We start from the raw sequence: 23,106 nt of genomic DNA, 5'->3' as shown, positions 1-23,106 counted from the left end.
TGTCCATTTGCTCTTCTTTACTTATATTGTTGTTGCTCACTTCCAAATTTACTATTGACTGTCAACCATCTTTTTTTTTTTTTTGCATTGTTGTTGTTGTCCACTTTCCTTCTTGTTGTTTGAATTTGAATCTTCAATACTCACATTTAAACTAGTTGGTAGATGTTTGCCTTTCCAAGTATATCTAAAATATTTTTAAATATCTGATTGAAATATTTTTGGTGTTTAATGAATGAAGTGACTACATGATGGAATATAACGACTGCAAATCAACCAACTCTTTATTTTTTTTTATGATATGCGAGCCCACCTCCACATGTTTGGTTCAACTATGATGGACTAAGTTGCGCTCAATATTAATGGATTTGTCATTATAGTACATTTCAATAGGTGATAGTTTTGGGTGACTCTTCAGTGAGATTAAAGACTAGTAAAAGCCTTGAATATTTATTTTAGCATTTAGAAAAGAGATATAGAATTTTAGGTGGAATTTGTAAGGGCTCAGTGTTTTATGATGATTAGAATGCCTAGACTCCTCTATATTAGTCTTATTTGGGATAATTTAAAAGATATTCTTATGGAAATTGTTAAGGTTGGATAAATAGCTGGAGATTCTTACCTATGGTTGAATTAGGATGTGTAGTTATGATCTAAAGTAGAGATGATTACGTTTATAGAGGTTTATTTGGGTGTCATTGTGTAGATAATGAAAATAAATTTTAGTTCTGTTTAATTTAATCGAGAGATTTTAAGAGGAATTTTGGAGCAGTTTTAAGTGTTGGGTTGAGTACTGGACGGTAATTTAACTTTGAGGATCTTGAGATGATCTTAATAATATTGAGAGTATGATTTAAGATAACAGCAAACTGAATTTTCTTAAAAAATAGAGCAATGATCCTACCTAATTTCTCCAAAGAAAATGCGCTCACTTGAAGACACCAAATACCATGTAGAAAATAAGAAAAATTTTTCGCTCAAATATTTCATTTATTAACTGTGACAAGTTCGTATATACCGACTCTATTTATATAGCCTTCATTTAGCATAATTCAAATAAATGATGATAAATTTTAGAGTGAAAGGTAAGTGGTTATTAATGGAGGAAGATGCCAATCACCATGTTAAATTATTTTTCCTTTTTTTTTTACTAGACCATACAAATCTCCACGTTTGAAAAGTCAAAGATTTTAGATACTAAATTTAAAATTTAAATTATAAAATATAAATTAAATATTTTTTATTGGACCCTTGTGATGAATCTTGATTAGGGTTTGATTGTTGGTTTACTTGGACTTCTATAATGAGTCATTTGGCTTTGTGTTATTGATCCCTATGATGTGTTATATCAACTCCTTCAGGCTTAATTGAACTTTGCTCTATAGTGTTGAAATCTAAGATGTCTTCTACTAATTGGAATGTTAGAGTCTCCATGTCATAGCAGGTCACTCATTTATCATCAAATCATGATTTATTCTTCCAACAAACTAGAATTATGCTCTACAACTTGGTTGATAAGTGCTTCCTCTGTTTTGATATAGCTAACTTTAAGAAACGGGGATCTTGTAAATGTAGATCTATTTCTTGCAAAAGTCTGACCAAATAAATTGAGGTTTTCTAATTTTTTCTATATGATAGAATATCTTTAATATTAATAACATAGCGAATAAATATATTTGTAGACAAATAAAGGGGTAGGACATAGATCTTCTAAGACTTTTAATTGAGCCAGTAGCTCTTACATTTAATTTAATTAACTTGGTTATGTAATATTGCCCCGAGCAAATGAGAATCAAAATATAGTCTTCTTGACCTAATATGATTAGCCTAGGAAGCATATGTATTATTACTTAGACTAATTTGAGAGTATCATAGGGATGCTTTGAAAAGTTTTGGTGAATGTAAATGTTGAATCAGAGAATGTATGAGATGGAAGGTCGACTACATCATTGGGTTGTTTGAGATTTTGACCATATACTTTTTTAAAAAGTGAAGTCTTATTTATTCGAGAAATAATACTGTCATATGCAAACTTAGGGGTTTATAGATGCAAATTCCAATTTCCCAACCTTTTTTTTTTCTTACAAGATGGTAGATTTCCTAAGTATAATTAACCTCATTAGTTTAGTCATCAATTTGAGAATAAAAGACAGATGAAAATTTTAATTTTTTGCTTGGTAACTTCCATAAATTCTTCTAGAAATTGAAATAAATGGAACATCTTGGTCAGACATAATGGTTAAAGGAACTCCATATAAATGCACAATTTCCTTGAAGAATAATCTAGCAACAATATTAGTTTTTGAACTTGACAAGAAATATACTATCTTTTTGAAGCAATCAATTATAATAAATATGTTTTGTTGTCCTCGACCTATTCAGAATAATTTTATAATAAAATCAATGGAGAGATCTTCCCAAAGCCTACAGAGAATGGCGACTCAACTTATTGACCAGACTTTTATTTGGTGGATTTGGCTTGTTTATAAATCAAATATTGTATAACTAAACAGTAAACATCATGCTCAAGTCAAAACCAATAATATTGAATTTCTATTAAACAGGTGGTCCTATCCTTTTTCAAAATATCTAGCTATTCTTTTAGAATGTAACTTGGATATTAAAATATATCTGAGTGAAGTTCTATGAATGTAAATTTATTTTCCCTTACATAACTATTCATTAGTACCAGAAAATACTAGACCCTATATTAAAATAAACCCAATCTTAAAATTGTTAGATAGGGGGAAAATACTTGGTTAATGGAAAACTATAAATCAAAAAGATTTTCCTCATCATAATGATTACATTCATTTTAAGGTAATGTTCCTATCTCTCGGGGTAGTGCATTATTCTTTAAATGACACATTCGATCGTTTAGATAGAAATCATTTCAGGATCTATGATGGACACATCAACAACATGATAATAATAAAAAAAAATCTTCCTACAATGCAACGACGATAGGACTTGAGCATCATAAAATGGACTTTGCTTTTTGTTTAAAGGTTACATCTTAACAAACCCATAAAGAAGAATGCCATTGAGACGTATGGTAGGATATCCTTTGAGAGAGGTGAGAGCGCTTCCTGACCTGCCCCTTCCAAACCCCGATTATCTTTTTTTTCTTTCACTTCTCTTTTGGAGAGGATAGATACTTTAAGTGATGACGTTGTTGTTGTCGAATGGTGGTAATATATGATATGGAACAAAGAGTGGATTTATATGTTGATTAGGACCAGTACCAGTATCACTATCAATACCAGGTGTGGACTAGTGAGGCTAAGGTAGGGATGATCAAGCATGGTCAAAAACATTAGGGGCCTAATGTGAATTAGCTCTCTAATGTGTCTCCTTTTCATTATTATGGAGATATCAATGAGCCAATGGAGGAGAATGATGATGTAGATGATGATGAGGGTGAAGATGTCTAATCCCATTGATATGATGACTACACTTTTGTGATTATTTTTTTATATTTTTATTTTTTTCATTTTTTTTATTTTATATTTATGTGGATCTGATGTTGAAAAATATGACTTATGTGCTTATGTTGTGATGTGATGAGGTTTTTATTTATTGTAGACTTGTGACATGTTATATCATTTCTTGTTATGTAATTCATGTTATTTATGTAGTTATTATGTGATGTGGTGTTTACTACAGTTTGTGTTTAACTTTTTTTTGTGCTTATATTTGTTTATTGTTATGTGTATATTCTCTGATCTGTTATTACTTACATGACAAATAAGAGTATATATCTAAATCTTATAGTTTTCTTTTAAAAATTGGTAGATTTAATTAGAATTCAGTGTGATCTAATAACAGGTAAAGAAAATAAGAAGAGGTGACACTAACCTTCATTTAGCTTTAAAAATTATTTTAATTTTTAAATGGCCGATCTCTACTGAAATTATTACTCTTCTATATAAGGATTATTATCCTAAAATTGACTACATATAAAATCAATTCAACAAATATATAAGATTTAATATATAATCGATTCAAATAATTTAATTCTCATTTAATATTAATTTAATTCTTAGTGAATGTACCTTAAATTATAATCTTTTGAATTGAGTTAAGAGGTAATTTAGAATTGACTTAGGAAAAAACTGGTATTAAAATTTAAAAAAAAATGAAAGGCTTAATCAATTATAATAATCCTTGATAAAAGTAAAAAAGAAAAAGAAAGATGAAAAGAAAAAAAAGGAAAATAAAAAAAATTCAAGTTTTAAACAAAAATATTTAGAAGCTTTAGAGGAGAAGCATGCACTTAAGCTTCAATTTAAAATTGGCACCTTACACCCTTTCTCAAAGTCAAAGATTAAAAAGAAAAACTCCTTAATTCTAAATTCAGAATATTTTATTTAAGAAATTTTATTTTAGAAAAGGAGAATTTCAGCTTTTCTGGATAACATGTATTCCTTCATCTTATTTTCTTTTTTGTATCAGAGATTCTTCCGGGAAAAGGACCATCGCATTGCAAACAAGTAAGCTTCGAACCCTAGATCTTTGATTCTTCCTTTTAATGGACGAATCAACTATAGCTGATTCACAAATTTCAACGCTACTGATACCCAATACCATTATCACTCCTCTAAAGTTCTTACTCTCTCATCTCAAACAATTCAATCAAAACCTTATAAAAACAGAGAATTATCATGTGTAGCGTGCACAAATTCTTAAAATCTATATGACAAATGGATTTGTCGTGTTCTTGGATGGGAGCTGTCCATGTCCTTCACCTACAGATAATTGGTTTCATATGTGGAATTTAATTGATCAGAATCTGGCTGCATCACTGTATTCCACCATTTCAGCTACAGTTCTATCTCACATCCTCAATCTACCCACCACCTCTGCTATACGAACAACATTGGAGCGCAAACTACAACCTACCAACTAATCTAAAGTGATCTAATTGAAAAATGAACAACAACATGTTTCAATGAAGGACTGCATAATGGTACAATATTTAATAGAAATCTACACATTGGTGGGTCAAATTACAACAACAGGTTCAAATCTAGATAAAAAGGATGTAATCTTATATGCCCTCAATGGCCTTCCAACATCATACAATGCATTTAAGACAACATTTCGAACTAAGCTTCAGCCCATATATGTCGATGACTTATATTCTCTTCTGTGTAGCGAAGGGATTAACATCCAAAATGAAAATGCCAAGGTCTCCTCTACCGAAGCTTAGATGGCTCTGAAGGCATCACATGCAAAAGCCAACATCTATAACAGAGGTAGAAGCAAGAAAAAAGGTTCGAACTATAGAGGTAGCTCAAGGACAGGATCTAGGGGTGGCCGACAATCTAGTCGCTCCAACACAGTTTGTCAAATCTATAACAAGGTAGGTCACTCAGCGGCTATTTGTTGTCACATGACAAATCTCGAATACACTCGTACGACTCAACCACAAGCTCTTCAAAATCTACATCCAAGGAGTGGTTATTGGATTCTGGAGTAATGAGCACTTCAATTCAGACATTAATCATCTGCAACAACCTATGGTATACAAAGGAGTCGAATAAGTAACGGCCGGCAATGGACAAACTGTTCCAATTGAGCAAAAAGGTGATGTGATACTTCCAACCCTAAATCATAAGCTAAAATTATCTCACATACACCAAACTCCATTGTTATCTCACAACTTGCTTTCCATTCATAAATTAACCAGCGATAACAACATCGTTGTGTCATTTGATTCTTCTGGCTTTTCAATTTATGATCCACGGACTCAAAATGTGCTTATCCAAGGTACCAGTTCTAAAGTTCTCTACTCAATTCACTCATCTGCACACTATCAAAAGCCTTTACTACATCTCTTTCCAAAGTGCAATATATTGAATTGTAGCACCGACTATGACATCATCTCCACCATCTCCAACACAAATATTCATCTACACCAATTTTTTTTCAGCATTTGCAACATTAGTAAGAGTCATAAACAACCTTTTTTTACCTCATGTAGGACAAAAATACAAGTTATTAGAACTTATTAATAGCGATGTATGGGGACCATCCCCATCTCTTATCAAGGTTATAAATATTATATTTCAGTTGTTGATGACTATTCTAAATTATGTTGGGTTTTTCTCATGCAAAATAAATCCAAAACAACATCAATAACCAAAAACTTCATTCACCTCCAACATCAATTTAATACAAAAATCAAACTTCTTTGTTGGACGGTGGAGGAGAATACAAAAATCATAACCTTAATCAATATCTTAGCCAAAATGCCATAATTCACCAATATTCATGTTGAACATAATGGGTTTGTGGAAAGGAAGTATCACAATATTATCGAAATGATTCGTGCTCGCAAGTCCCTTACAAATTATGGTCTAATAGCCTCCTTACGGTAGTGCATCTCATAAATTGCACGCTACTAGAAACACTCACTACAGATCTCTGTATGGACATCTTCACAAATCTCCACCAAACTACACTCATATTCATGTTTTTGGATATGCTTGTTATCCATGGAAACAACTTCAAACCTCACATAAATTTGAAAAGAGATCCACTCAATGTATTTTTGCTCTCTCCAACATAAGGACTACAAATGTTTAAATCCCACCAACAACAAAATCATAGTCTCTCGACATGTATTTGATGAATACACCTTTCCATTCCTTCAAAAATCAACACTTCCTGTCACAAAACAACAACCTAACTATTCTTTTATTCCTCCATGGCTACTTACTACCACCACATATCCATAAACCATTCAACCCCTTCCATTTATATCTCAACTGCCCACTTCAACTACACCTATACCGCCCACAACCTCAACTTCACCATCCTCATCAGATGACCACTAGATACAGCACGAGAAACATCACGAGAAACCTCAAACCCAAACAAAAGTTGAATTTATCTCATCACATTGAGCAAATCACTAATCCCACTTGCTATACACAAGAAATTAAACATTAGCAATGGAGACAGACGACAAATGAATTTAATGCTCTCCAAAGACAAGCTACATGGATCATAGTTCCACTCTCAAACAATCAGCCTATTTTGGGTTGTTGGTGGACATATACTACCAAACACAATTCAATGGGCACAATCACTAGATACAAGGCATGCCTTGTAGCTCAAGGACATCAAAGAGAATTTGGTGTCAACTATCACAAATCCTTCAGTCTGGCGGCTAAGTTCTCTACCATTCGCATTCTTATTACGGTTGCACTTCATCATCAATGAAGCATACTTCAATTTGATATCTCCAATGCTTTCCTCCATGGGACTTTGAATGAGAATGTATACATGAAACAACCATCGGAGTTTCATGACCCCCAATTTCCCAATCATGTTTTCCTATTTAGAAAGTCACTATATGGATTAAAGCAGGCTCCAGATATACTTATCACCGGAATAATCCTATTGATATCTCCCAACTCACTGATCGTATGGCACTCAAGTTTCAACTGAAAAATCTTGGACCCATCAGCTTCTTCCTTGCATTGAAGTTCTGAAATTAGCTACATCGTACTTCTTAAGTCAGGAAAGATGTGTTATGCAACTCCTTAAAACTGCTGGATTACAGAATTGTAAAGATTTGGTAGCCCCAATACCAAGTAAACAGCTTGCTCGACAATTACAAGACATTCCTTTACATAATCCTACCTTATAAAAACAACTTATATGATCCCTACAGTGCATTACAGTTATAAAGAAGGACCTTTTGTATGTTATAAAATGATTATGTCACATTATTAACAATTAATTCATTTACTTTGATATCTACAAGGTATAAGTCACTTTGGTTTGGAAATTAAACCGCAAGACCTCACTCTAAGAACCTATACCGATGCCAATTAAGCTGAAGATCACTTGGATCGCAAATCCACCACAATTGTATGCTCATTTCTAGGGACTAGTCCCATACCATGAATGGCCTAGAAGCAATCAAATGTTGCACAATCCTCCACAGAGGCCAAGTATCGTGCACTAGAGGAATTTGGCATCAAACCTATGCAACTTATAACAATGCACTGTGACAACATCTCTACTATCTCTCTAACAAACAACTCAATGTTTAATGCTAGGACCTAACATATTGAGATAGATTATCATTTTATAAGGGAACATATCAACTCCAAACAAATTCAGAAAAAAAATATACTCAATCTCAAAATCAACTGGCCGATATACTTACCAAAGCTCTCTCAAAACGCCGCTTCAGTCAACTTCGCAACAAACTTCAAGTTCTTCTAAGAACCATCAGCTCGCAGGAGGGTATAATCAGTAACAATGCCGAGCTTCACTAAGCTCACCTGTGATCACTTGAACATATTTTATTAGTCCATAACTACCTAAGGCTTCTCTAGAATCTTCATCAGTCTTCCTTTATCAATTATATATACCTGTAAAAGTTTACTGTTCATTAAGGAATGGGATTTCGAATGAAACCAGAAAAGGAGAATTTCAGCTTCTTTGGATAACATGTATTCCTTCATCTTATTGTCTATTTCGTTAACATGACTTTCCCCTGTCCTCTCAGTTTTTCCCCGCATTCCGTCTCTTCCCCGACATAAATGCGAACTTACTAAATCCGGTGAGAGGCGGATTTGTTCCACCATCACTTGCCAACTCCATCATCAAAAATAAATCTGAAATTATAAGATTTGATAAACCCTGCTTGAGGTAAATTTAAGTTACAGCTAAACACCATATTAAAAAGTAAAATTTATAAGCTAAATGAGCAATCTCCTAAGTTTTTGGCACAGCTACATTTGTCATTCGTAACCATAGTTGTTATGCTCTTAGTAAAACTCATTAGCATTAATTGAATAGCCTAAAGAATGATTAAAAAAGTAGCAACAGAAAAGATAACATGTATTTTCGTCAAAAATTTCCCCCTAAAACGTCACTTTTATGCCCTGTCAAGCTACAGCTGGTTTTTACAAAATTGAAGATTTCATACACAAAATCAGATCGCTGAGCGTATATTCAATACATTGATGTTACTTACTCTTCTCAAAAGGTGGATCATGCCCCAAAAATTCCTCCACAGTCGAAGGAAACCCAATCTCCCCGAAGGCAGCATCGTTGTCATCATCAGTACCCCAGTCCCTCCCCGCCAACGATACGGCTTTAGCCAGCAGAAGATGAGCGAGTCTCGCTGGTTCTTTCCTTTCCCGCCGGTAATGCACGATCCAACCATCAAGTCGCTGCATTTCTTTCTCGCAATTCGGCCCCTTGAGCCCTACCACTTTTCGGTAAAATCCACCTCCGCTACAGTACGAAGAGCCCAAGCCACCCCCGCAGTCTTCGCCGTCCTCTGATAAGCCTAGAAGACTTATGAGGCCATCAATTTCATCTTCTTCTTCTTCTTCATCGTTGACGTCGTCCTGCGCTGCCTCTGGAGGAGTCAGATCGTGTGCTTTTTCAGGCGGGATTGAGAGGAACTCCGGCGCTGGGTCGCTGCTTTCGTCGAGGGTGGAAGGTTTGAAGGAGGCGGGGTGGGGTTTGGAGGACGACAGGGGGGTAGAGAGGAGAGATGAAGGATGCCTGCGATGGTGGCGAAATGAGTTCTTTCTCGGAAGCCAATCTCTTCTCAACCTGCAAGAGTTGGGGTAGAAGAAGAATTAAAGTATTTTGGATTAGCATTGCGGAATGAAGATTGAAGAATAAGGTGGTAACTATTGCCTGATTCAGCGAGGTGAAGAAGCGGTAGTGAGGTGAGAAGGGCCGCATCGAAACCGGTCATGCAGAGGAATGGCGGCGCCCCTTCGCAAGTTTGGGCGGGGGAGTGCGAAGTACTGAAGTACATGGTAAAAGTCGATTTGAGGGCTTCTTATTATGTTCTTTCATTCATTTATCAAATTCTCACTGGATAATCAAAATTCATGATAAAATCTCAATCCATATTTTTCATATTTATCAAATTCTCAATGTTTTAATCATGACACGTGTGAATACATTTGTTCGATGGTTTAAAAATATCTTATGGGTGCTAGATTTTATAAATAGTAATGTTTCAGATGCTACGTATGTACTTATCCCTAATTTTGTATATGTTTTATTTTTCTTGATGTGTGTCTAATGTTTGTAATAAAATAACATCCTAACGTACTACAAGATCATGCACACAAACATAAAAGAAAAGTAGTTGGGGGGAGTCACCGTGATTTTTTAGTGGAATATCTTAGAAATGGAAATAACTCATAGGGTCTGGCATAGTTAAAAATATTCACTATATAATTGTGAGTGTATATGCTCACTCATCTCTTAAATTAGGGAAGATGAAATCATTATGTTGATGTACAATAGAAGTAAAACAATTATAGTTGTAATAGGCTGCAAAGGTTGTGGTTGATTGCTTTGAGGCAGTAGATTGTCATGAATGTTGTAGATGGTGGTTGTACTGTCAGTTGATCGTAAATGTCATAGTTGAAAGTTGTGATAGCACTTGGTCATGTCGAACGTATATGGCTACTCTAGAAGCGTCGATTGGTCATATAGGTTGTAGTAGGTAGCTGCATGAGCTGTGAGTCACATAGGCCTTAGTGGGTTACATAAGTCGTCATGGTGAGCCGCAACAATGTCTGTAGACCACAGAAGCCTGGAGTAGGAGATGCAATAATGTTCGTATTCAAGGAATGTCATTGCATTATATTTGGGATGCACGTTGCACTATATTCAAAGTGCATTCTCGTAGTGTATTTGAGGTTAGTTGTTGTATCGTATGTTTAGCGTGTTGTTGCATCAGATTTGATACACGTCATTGTAATGTGTTCGGGTGTATTCAAAGCGTATTGTTGCACTATATTTGATGTGCATTATTACTCCACTTTTGGGGTGCGTCTCTGCACCATCTTCAAGGTGTGTTACACTATCTTTGGAGTTTGTCATACCATATTTAGGGGCTTTGTTGCATTGTATTCGGGGCTCATTTTTGCTTCATCTTTGGGTACTTAGTTGCACCTTCTTTGAGTTGCATCATTGCATCGCCTTCGAGGTGTATTTCATAATATTCTAGACAATTCATTAATCCAGAAGGTGTTTCGTTGCTCCAGAGCATATGCTAAGGGGCTTCACTGAAATGTGTAGGGGCAACCAATGGTGGTCAATAGAGATAAGTGAGATGTGTTCAATGATGGTCGGTGGATGTTAGAGTGGGAAGTATGCATCAGTTCTTCATGTCAAAACATTGTTGGAATTCCACTCATTCATCTCCCCATCCATCTCTAGCTCTTCTCCTTCGACAACGACCCCCCTAATGCTCATGATGGGGCCACAGAGTTTGGGAGTGGCATCTCGTGTAAAGAAGGTAGGAATCCGAACCACTTCATCGGATGGCCTAAAATAATTTCCTTGATCAGATGAATTTATGTAGACATTTTAGTTTCCTAATGGTGATAGAATTGAATGATCTTTGGCTCATTGGAATCTTCTTATTGAGGTGTGATTTGTAGAAAAGTATGCTTAATTTCATTTATATTTTGCACAATTTTATGAAAGAAATTGCAATTTTAAAAAGGGTATTTTATGTTTTTCTTGCAAATAAAACAGGTAGTAAAAGTGGAACGAAGTAGAGAAGAAATGAACAGAAACGAAGCTCATATGAATCATTTGGAGATCCAAGAGACCGGGGCCTATGCGTCAACCATTGGCCGCCAAGGTGCTCATACCAAGCACCTTAGGCCTTAGCTCCACTTACTTGGGTGCCTAGGCGTCAGTATACAATCGAACTGACCTGGCGCCTAAGCGCTAGTCCAGTGGCGCCTAGGCGCAATAGTTGTTGGGCAGTTTTTCAACAATTTCTCCTCATGATGTTGGGTGTTATTTGATAAATTAAAAGAAGTTCTTGAGGGAGAATTAGGGGGTATTTTTTTCATGGAGAAGATGGAGAAGAAGGAGAAAAAGGTAGGGTTTGTTGTAGAGGAAAATTAGGATTTTACTTAAGAGTTTAGTGAGATTTGAGAGGTGTATTGTCAGGAGAATATTCAGCATAATGGCAAGCGTCTAGGAGATCCTAGGAGAGCATTTTCAGAGAATTGTAAAGAGGAAGAAGCTAAGTATTATGCATTTCATTTATTGTACTATTGTAAAACACAATTACCTAATGGATTTAATTTAAGTTAAAGTTGTTTTGTGGTATTTTCTCCATGCTTTGTGAGTATTCTTTTCACCTTTCTCTTGCAATGATTATGTTAGTTGTGGAGGAATAGTAGAATGCTTTTAAAGTTGGTTTTCAATATTTAATTTGATGATTATTCTTCAATGATTCATTTACTTTTCATTCTAATCAAGTGTTTAGTTAAAATATGTTGTGATCCATAATGACTTAGGAAAACTATAGAAGAATGATTAGAATATTCACGTTGAATTGTAGGGCATGAAACAAAAGTAAACTATAGAGAGATGCAAATAGATAGAGAAATAATATTTGATGGGTTCAAATTTGGGTTTAAGGAATTAAAACCAATTTAACCAGTCTTCCATATGTACTCGTAAGAGGGTAAAAAAGAGAATTACTCCTATTTATCACTAGTCATAATTACAATTTAAAGTATTCATTTTCCTACACACTACTTATATCATTGCTCCCAGATTACAATTTGTCACTAGCCACAATTGAAAAACCTAACGGAAACTCTGTCCAATTGCTCCCAGAGCCTCTCCCAGCATTCCTAAGTTCAATCTAACATTCTTCAACCACTCATTCCCTCTACTCGAGCCCAATTTAACCATTGATATCCAGGGCATTTTAGGGCCTTGTAATCAAACTCTTCAAAACTCCAAATTAATCATTCCACAAGCTTCCTCAGACATCAAAACCACTTCCCCTATTGAAAGCCCCCTCTCTCGAGCACTCTAACATAGTTCTAGACCAAACATGAGTCAACCTCCGATTAAAACCATACATAGACCTTACCTCAGCTCCAACCAACACTTGGAGGACGTTCGTGGACTCAAGGCAAACCTCAGAAACAAACCCAATCGAGGTCTCACCTCTTGGGCTAAGGTATAACTCAAAATCCCTAAATTTTGTTTCGATTTGGATCTTTGTGAAGAGAATTTGTATTTCATACGTATTTAACCATATAAATAGGTTCGTCTCACTTAGATGAAGGTGTAGGAACAAACCTCATGTGATGTGGTTGAGAATCAAACGAGATATTAGGGAGTTAGAACATGGACGGTTCTCGGTTTAAGGTGATCTGGGACGATGAACGAATGTCATATATTTCCACGTTTATCAAATGAACAGACCAGATTGCGTCGGACGAGAAGATGTTAAGTGAACCGCAGGCGTGCATGCTAGCTGAGGTGTAAAGCACAACAAATTAGCGGGCGATGCGTGATCATTCGACGACATTGAGTTTGTGCTGGTCAAAAGCCATACTTTTTATGATATTTCGTATTGTTTTAATTAAGAAAATGATAAAAAAAAAATAAAATGAAGGTCAGAAAATATAAAATCATGTTTGGTAGGTTTGCTGTAGTTAGAGGACTTTAGAAAAGATAAAAGTGAGGTTAAAAAATTTTGAATTGATTTTTCTTATTTAAAATTAATAAAAATTAATAAAAATTAATAAAAATTAAAAAAAAATGTAAAATAATTCAAATAATCACTAAAATGGACCAAATTGTAGGCAATCACATTAGAAGGCTTTATGAAAATTTGAAGGTCAAAAAAAATATTTTTAATATAGAATCTATTTTCTAAGTAAATAATAATTTTGTCTTTAAATAGTTATAATAAATGAAAGAAAAACCATAAAATTATGAAAATTCCTTTGGAGTGTTCCTTGAGGGCAGAGGAACTTAAGCAAATTAAAATTGAAGTTAAATTAAAATTTTTATTTTTAAGCTAATTTCTAATTTTGAAATAATTAAGAATATAAAAGAGATACCAAAAATATGAAAATACTCCAAATTATCCTAAATATCATCCTAACTACATAGAATAACTTAAAGATGTGTTTGTAAATTTTTGAAGGTGTAAAAAGGTGTTTTAGTAATTAAATACACTTTTCTTACTTTATGAATAAAATAATTATAAAATAAAATAAAATCATAAAATTATAAAATTTATTTTTCTAAGTTCCTTGAGGTCAGAGAGACTTGTAAAAAATTTAAAAATGAGTTTTTGAAAAAAAATATATTATTTTTTTTATTTTTTCATTAAAATCAATTAAAAATTGTAAAAAGTAAAATATAATTCAAAAATTCACCAAAATTGTCTCTAACGGTTCTCTGATCTGGGTGAATCTTCAATAATTTTCTTAAGGATAGAAGGATTTCTTAGTTTGTTAAATTAATTAACATTGAAAATCTCTATTTTTGGACTAAAATAATTTTTAAAAATTAAATAAAAAATTAAAAAAAATATATACTCTCCTCTGTTAATTTAATTAACCCATATGTAGGGTAACAACAAAGTTTCAAGGTCATTTGAGTTAAATTTGAGAGAATTATGAATTGGAGGGTCTTAAAGGTAAAATGGTAATTATGGAATTTCGAGCTTTAATTAAAATTTAGGTCAAACTAGAAAGTAAGTGGGTGATATTGAACATAATTAACTCTCTGAAATGATTAAAACATAAAGGTTAAAAGAAATCAATTCATGTTATTTTATATGAAAGGGTAAAAGTGTAATTTTCCAAATTATTGTGGTTTGAAAGTCAATTAAGTTGGATGATCGTAAAGGGCTTGATCTAGGAAGTTGATAACCCATTAATTTTCGATAACCCATTAGTTTGAAGCCCTCAATCAATGCTCAAACGATAATACAATCTCTTAATAAGAGTTAAGTTCATCTCATTTAACATTTTTCAAAATTATAAATCTACCCATAAAAACTTAAGAGCTTAGTAGTGAACTCGGCTTGATCTAAAATCACTCAACGATGTTTAGAAAAGAAGACACAATCAATTATGACTTCTTTAAAATACTACAAGCTCAATTTCAGTTGAAGAGTTGAGAATTCCCTAATAACTTAATTTGCCCTTAAGGGCATCTACCCACATAATTCCCTAATGAAACACCAAACAATCGTCTAGTTACCCTACTCATGAGATAATTGAAACATTAAAGTTCACTAAGCATAAGAGTAAAACTTAAAACACAACAACTAAATTTTGATTTAATTAGAGGATGATTAATTCACTAAGTTAATAATTTCTAAAGAATTTGAAATGATTCAAAAGTTTTAAAAGATGTTCAGGGTTATAGCCCGGGCACTTTTACAATCTTTTGGGATATTTTGGAGGACATCTGTACTTATTATTCTTTATTTAAGAAAGTTGTCCTTAAAATCTTAGGGACTCACCAAGATATGACTCAAGACCTGTTAATTTACATTTTCAATAAAATACACTTCACTACTTATCCTACATTAATAACCCAATGCTTAAGGATTTGAGTCTTGAATACGGTATTTCAATTCTTGTGAGCAACTGGGGATATTTTACCACATATGGATCATCAGACTTGTGCAAGCCTGAGGTCTAGGTGTCTAAGGTGGTGACGATAATGCTTATGTGTGCTAAGAGAGTGATATGAAGTGGGATTTGGAATATTATTTCCTACCACTAAGATCCTTCAAGAAAGGCAATAGGTTCGATGATACTATTCACCAGCTTTTTGTAGAGTTGCTCCTGACACTCTTAGGTTATTGGTAGTCCTAATCTGATTAGAGTAATTAGTATGTAGACTATATTACTTTACAAAAGAAATATACTTGCAATATAAGATGAAAAAAAATTCATTTTTGAAACATGATTTTTTTTGCTTGTTAAAAGTGAATTCTACATGCATAAAAAAAAACCACCTAAAGAAGTTTTGATAAAAACTTATAAGGGTCCACTTCTAATCACTTTAGGCAAGGTTAGGGTTGCCCTCCTTAGACTGTTAAGTTGGTGGCTTTTATCCGAAGTTGGAGTTATAAAGCACACAATCCAGCTTTGAGCCCCCACTTTCACCAATGTCTTACACTTAGTCCCGGTCTTTCATATGCGACTATGAGTTTATTTTACTTGCTTATATTTTCCTATGATTTGTTTTATGACTTCTTTGTATTAAATTTTCTTGCTTTTCTTGCTTTCTTTTTTCTCGCAGTTTACTTAAATTTTCTACAATTATATTATATTTTATGATACTAACCATACAACGACAGTAGAGGCCTAGGTACATATTGACAGTTTATTTGCTACGGTCTTTACTACTTTGCTCTACTATCTCTTTACTTTACCATGTACACTTTACTTACAAAAAAAACAACAAAAATACACTTTCAAAAATTTTAACACACTTTTAAACTTTCTGAACGCACTTAATCGACTCCTTTTGGATTTATTAGGATTTCTAGGACGAGGTAACATACATTTGTTAACAAGGATTATCCAAGTTAAACGGGCTTGACAAATTATTTAGACTAAGTAAACTCGAAAGAAAATAGTGATGCTGGAATGATGGAACCGTGGGATCTTAACGATGTCGCTTAACTTACACTAAATTCCCCCCTCCCTCAAACTCTTGAACAATAACAACATGCAAAACCAAAACTCGACATATAAACTAAAAAAACTATGAAACCTTAAACCTGGAGCTGTCGCGATGAGAAGCTTGGAAGACACTTTGTGGGTAGCATGACGAGAACATACAGAAGAACATCTTCAAGGAAGCAAATAGTATCATAATCATCAATTTTCTTCTTAATTTAAAACAACAACCCATAGAATCTCATATAGCTCAACGTAAATCCTCTCTTTATTTTTAGGCATTTGCACGATTATGGCGTGCAATATAAGTTCTAACTCTCTTTAAGGTTCTGAGGTTGTCGTTCGGTATATGGTAAACCCTCCTATCTTTCTAGGCTATTTGTATGGTCAGAATTATGCAAGTGTATGTCCTAAATATAAAATTGGCAAGATGGAACTCTAAATGATATCTCTTTGAAATTGAAGCAAAATAATAGGATAGTTTGGTAAGTCACCGAGACTTGCATCAGGATTTGTGACCTCCCCTACTTTTTCTTTTCTTCGGATTCCTAAAATAACTATTCTTATTTAATCCACTCCCATTTGATTTTTCTATGTCCAACTTTGAAAACTAAGCATTAAAATCTTGAAGACAATATCTTTGATCATCATCGAGAGTCTTCTTAAGTGACTTCAGTCATTTTAGATGTAATTAACTGTATAGGCTTGCTCTTATAGGAAACTAAAGAACCCAGGTAATATACCCTATCTAATCCTTATATTTGATAGGGGGACTTACTAAAGAACCTAGGTAATATACCCTATCTAATCCTTATATTTGATAGGGGGACTTTTCAGTCAACACATAAAAGGTTCGCAGACCAAACATATATCATAAATTCTTTTAGTTTATGTAACTGAGTCCCGCTAACAAGAAATGTGTTTGTTCCCCGGTAAATGTGCATTCCTTTTGGTGTGGTGCTTAGTTATTTAAACTACTAAATATATGAGATCTTTTTATTCTCATTTTCAAAAAAAATTATTTTTTTTAAAACTAAAATTATAATTATATATTAAATTTTAAGTATTTTCAAGTCAACTGACAAATTCCAATTTGGCGACCAACATACCTATAGGACTTGAACACTACAATTCAAAACTATAAAGAACTATTAATAAGATTAGAAACTAGAAAATACTCATGAACTTATAGAAGTAATTGCGAACACTCAACAAATCAATGTAGATACCCAAGAATCGATTAATGATCATCATAACACACACAGACCATTAAGGAATTACGCTAATCCCACAATAGATGAAATTCATTGAAGTATTCAAAATCCCACTATAGAAGCTAACACATTTGAACTTAAGCTTGCTATTATTCAAATGGTGCAGAATAACTAATTTGGGGGGACCTCATCTGAGGACCCAAATTTTTATTTAGCAAGTTTCTTGAACTTTGCGCTACATTTCGCTATAATGGCATGTCAAACAACATTGTTAAACTTAGGCTTTTTCATTTTCCTTAAGTGTTTGCTTTTTTTATTTTTAAAAAGAGTTACCTTGTCGATTATCGTATTCTTCCCTTATTAAAATAAAGCTCCCGCCCAAATCAGATGAGTGATTCGAAGAGGAAAGGAACCGAATAAGAAGGGACATACAACAAATTGACAAATAAGAGAAAAAAAAAACGTGGAGAGTCTACGTGAGATAAACTCACAAGGATAGGTAAAGAATGTCCGCTCAAACAAGATTGGGCGGAGACACCTTGAACCAATATCTACAAAAGAAGTATCTACATAGACTACCCATAATCAAAGAGTCATGTGTATCTACATATTCTAAGGTCAAGAGCACTCCCAGAGGAACGTATTCCTAGTGGTTAATTACATCTTAGGAATACTTAAGAATACTCTCGATAAAAGGAGTTTCGCTTTATATTATCATGTACCTAGGGCAATAGGTCATCAAAGGAAGGTTATTCCATGTGGGAACACCACAATGCTTCAAAGTTCTCGCAAGTTATCAGGCAGAGTGTGAGCCTCTCATATCTTAAATGGGTAGTGACTCATTGTCATACGAAGCTCACAAAATAACCATAAATCATCTTGACGGGAATATCCCAACACGTCAAAGCATGTCCGACCATAAGGGCAGAGGACAAATCGTCATTTCCCAAATGGGCGGCAGCTTATCGACATCAGGCTGTCAAAAGGATATAGATGAAGTTAAAGGATCGGCTGAGCTCAAAGGGGCTCAATTGTAGGAAGGTAAAGTGTTCTTAAAAAGGTAAAGATAAATGGATCGGGGTAACAAAGATCTATCATACACAGATACTAGGATCTTATGTCTACCTGGTCATGAAGGTAGTCAACCCAATATGTCCTGAGATTCCTACGCAGGAATTCGTGAATTGTGTCATTCACGAGAATCTCGGTAGCCTTAAGGTGAAAGGAAGAAAACTCTATTCTATGACTATAGCAGGAGATCCAAGAGGTGGGACTTATACATGCCGAAGTGGCGAGGATGCCTCAGGAAAGAAGAGAAAGGGAGGTTCAACTATAAAGCTGGAAACACTCCAAACAAAAGGACTTACACTCCGTCTCAGTCGGGGAGCCTTTTAACACCCTAAGTTCACTAGACAAACATCTATATATAAAAGGCATGCTGGGCCAGTCAGGTTGAACAAGCACAGGGGGCTTCTCCTCGGGACATGCAAATATGAATTCAATTATCTAGAGCAGTCATTTAGTATTGTGGAGGACCTATTATATGGCTTGGGTGATATCCTTGCTATGAAAACCATTTAAAATCTTGCTCGAAGGCCGCGCAGGAAAGTAAAAGTGTAATTTTTAAAATTTTGAATATTTTAATCCTAAAAAATCATTTATCTTGAATATTTTATTAGGAACTTTAGAATTTTAAATCCTAAAGAGCATATATTATATTGCGATTCCTAGACAAACCAGAGAAATAAACCAGAAAAATATGCACACATATAGGTATAGGCATGTAATGAAGCAGAATAATAAGCCAAATCAAAATAATAAGAAAGACCGGTGCCGCTAAGTTGGCAACATATCCCAAAAAAGAAAAAGGTAGTCAGAATCTGCATATACATGACCGATCCTAATTTTATAAATCAACATAAAAATACAGAATTAAGATACGGGGCACGAGCATTTGCTCCTGGTTCCCTCCACAAGGTTCCCGCGCCAAACGCCTTGGAACTCGTGCTCATATCTTATTTCTGTAATAAGACTCTCCTAGACTCTAAAAAGTACATGGGAAAAGAAAATACATAATCCTGCATGAAATCAAATTTTAGCAGGCCCACATGCAACGTGTAACGAGCTGTGTCTTATAAGTGTGGGAGTTGAATAACACCTGCAAGCAAAAGGATCAGAAATCATCACAAGCTCCATCATAGTAGTACCTATGTGTGTGCATATAGATGCATGGCTATCTGCAGAAGAACGCCGTAACACACTACCATGCATATGAGGCATGCAGTCATACCAAAACCACAAAGCAAGAAAGATGTCTGTCTAGGGAAAACAATCCAACAAAGAACAATAGGCAGATATCAAAAAAGACTACCTAGCACCCTAGATCATAGCCTAACACACTATCTAACTAAAAGTGTCCTAACGTAGTACCTAAGTGCATGGGGTAAGTCTCTGGCTGTCGTATAACCTTGACGGGGTCGCTACATCGGCCTCGCCCTAAGGATCTAAGGGATCTAGGGCACATTACAAAGAGGGGTGGCATTTAAAAGAGGTGGCCTCACATATGACCTAACTTATATAATTTTAAAAGTAGAACAGATAATACTAAGCAGAAAAATATATATCCATTTTATGCCTTTAAAATAGAGAACCTACAAATGCTGGTATGTGACGCATATGACTCATGTTAGAACCCTTGGATCCTTAGCACGGTCATCCTCATGTCATCCCAATGACTTAAATCACATTGATCACTGGGATCAACCCCACAAGCAATTCTTGTTAAGGCATTGCGAATGATACGGGGTCACTCTCCTAATAAGCAAGACAACCATCGAGGTGAATGGGCAAGCAAACAGTCATGCAAGAAGCCCACATTGTGACCCATCGACTGAAGTACAGGGCAATCACAATGGGGGTGCCCAAAAAGGCAATCACACATCATGCAAATGAATGCAAGGATGCTACATGAAATATGACACAAAAACTGGATGTACCGGTACAACATGCTACCTATAAAGAGAAATTAAACCTGCCCGGGACCAGTGGTGCCATGCAACTAGCACACACCAGTTATAAGTGAGTTTGTATTGAGTAAAATGATACTATAAAAAGTATTCACACTTTACCCAAAAGAAACTCACTGAGCACATATGAAAACATGTAGAATATGCAGCAGACATATGAAAAGTGTATCGAAGTGACAAGGGTGAGTACGTCATGAAGGTAGTGACTCAGAAATTATGGGCATGTCATGTAGGCAGCGGCTAAAAAGATGGGTATGCCAAGAAGGCAGTGACCCAGAGGTGGGCATGTCATGACGACAATGACCCAAACAAACGTTATGTTGAAGAGACAATGACCCGGAAGTGCAGCTTAAGCAAGTGATAATGATCATGAAAATAAATGCACACATGATATGATGCAACATGCAAGCAGACAAGCATACACGTGCACTTACACAACATACAGGTGCACTTACACAACATACAAGGTGATGCAAAAGCATATAAGCATGCAAGTGTTTGATCGACCGGACCGTGGTAGTCAATCAGACCGAAGAAGTGGGTGAATCAATTTAGGGTAACCAATCTAACCCAAAAGGATGGGTGTTCAGCTCGGGACATTCGATTAATTTGAAAAGAGGATCTGAGATTGGTAAAGGGTGGTCGATCAACCCGAAGTGCTCACACAACAAGTAATCACGTGCAAAAATGCAATAAGATGGACCATACACATGCAACACAAAAGCAATGCTTGATGGCACATTGAACTCGTCCTAACGACCTCACGTGGGTACCTAGGGTTGATGCTCTTAGATTTGTGACCTCGCTGCCTCCAACTTTGGTGTGGTTATGTGGAGTGCTTCCCCTTTCATTTCTCATACGAGAAACTCACCACCATTCATAGGGCAGAGTAGCTACAAAACTTTTTTTGCTCTATAAACACTCACGATCTTATATGACAAACTAACTACAAAGCTTTTTCCATCATGTAAGATTGAACTCAACCAACTTCTCCAATGAAAGTTGGGAGCTCTAAAATCGTGGAAATTTAGGATTCCAATCCGGTAAGATTAAGATCTAAGCCTCACAACAGGGAATCACTCAAATTTGGTCAACGATGAGATTCCTAACCTAGGGCTTCTTCTAGGGAAAGCAAAGATCCATCACATAGGCACTTAACTACGTCGGCTCACATAGGTGCACGGACCCCGTGTGGACGATCGAACCCACATGCCATGACCAGACTAAACTTAGGGCTAGCTAAGATTTTCAAGGAATCTCACCGCTGTGATGGTTGCAGACATGTTCTCTTTATGCTGAAGAAGAACCCACGTGTTGAGCCTCTTGTGTCCGTTCTATGCGCCAATGTACTTCGCAGAACATGTATGGAATAACAGAAAGAGCCAATGAGAACAAGAGAGGTATACAAGTACCCAAAATAAACATCATAGCATATGAAAATACGACCGACACTTACCTTTGAAAAAAGGTTGGACGGGAACATGTGAAAGGTCGCAATTGGGTTCCCAAAAACTAAGGCATCACCATAAGAAAAATCTAGAACCCTTCCACCCATTTACATCCATTGTTCCGGGTAGGAGTAGCTCGAAACATAGATTAAAATAGGAAGTTTGTATCTCTACATGCGACAAACTGAGAGGGAGGTGCGGGACCAGCCTCATAGGGTGTTGCCTCAAAGGGGCAAGGATCAGGCAGAGGAATTCTACGCGAAGGAGGTCCAGACAACTGAGGCCGGCTGTAGGAGATGGATGCTGACAATAGAGCTTCCGATGAGAAGAGGCATCAACGAGCTAACCAGATTCATATGAGATGCCAAGAAAAGAGGGGAAAGGGTGCCAGCAAAGAAAACGTCGTAGGAGAGGTGGTACTTGCGGCGGGGGCGACACGGCCGAGCATGTCAGCGAAATTGCGGACCGCAGAAGATAGTTGTGCCATCTTCCTGGCTTAGGGCATCAGGATTTTCATGAAAAAGCCCTAGGGCACGCGATCTTGAGAAAGCGGCTGACGTGCGTGAGTTTAAGTGGAATTTTTCCTTTTTTTAATTATTTTATTAATAAAATTATTAATTATTTAAAATCTCTTGATTCACGCATTTTTTGCACGTTCACAGAACCCCAAGAATATGTGTCATTCCTCGGTAAAATCGACGTTCCAGACGCTCTTGCACAATTCGTTTCGTCACCGGAGTCATCCAAACAAATTCCTCGGTGAATGAGCCAATTTTTGCAAGTTTCGCTTAACGCGGCAAATAATATTTGTCGGTCCAATCTGAGTAGTTTGACGAGCAAAATGTTGACCGACCTTTGCCTAAGCAAAAGCCAAAGCCTAGCAGGATGACCCTGGCTACGTGTCCCTCAACATGCGTCGGAGGGTCCCAATCGGATGTCT

The 23,106-nt window shown here is 35.5% G+C and overlaps 1 protein-coding gene and 1 long non-coding RNA gene across 2 annotated transcripts in view; both read right to left on the bottom strand.

Moving 5' to 3' along the window:
* LOC110033721 overlaps positions 1–8,299 on the bottom strand; it is a 14,017-nt gene extending 5,718 nt beyond the window's left edge. The window contains exon 1 of the long non-coding RNA XR_002294977.1: positions 8,183–8,299. This is a non-coding gene — a long non-coding RNA (uncharacterized LOC110033721). The remainder of the gene's footprint in view (positions 1–8,182) is intronic.
* A 132-nt stretch (positions 8,300–8,431) lies between these two features.
* LOC110033723 lies at positions 8,432–22,653 on the bottom strand. Its single transcript, XM_020737782.1, has 4 exons — positions 22,587–22,653; positions 22,352–22,481; positions 8,999–9,588; positions 8,432–8,636 (listed from the first exon to the last, which is right to left on the bottom strand). Exons 1-4 carry the CDS (start codon positions 22,651–22,653, stop codon positions 8,524–8,526), a joined length of 900 nt encoding a protein of 299 aa, XP_020593441.1. The 3' UTR covers positions 8,432–8,523.
* Positions 22,654–23,106: the final 453 nt, after the last annotated feature.

This window comes from Phalaenopsis equestris, unplaced genomic scaffold, assembly GCF_001263595.1.
Source record: "Phalaenopsis equestris unplaced genomic scaffold, ASM126359v1 Scaffold001268, whole genome shotgun sequence".
NCBI classification, from domain to species: domain Eukaryota; kingdom Viridiplantae; phylum Streptophyta; class Magnoliopsida; order Asparagales; family Orchidaceae; genus Phalaenopsis; species Phalaenopsis equestris.
This window is presented reverse-complemented; position numbering and strand designations above follow the sequence as displayed.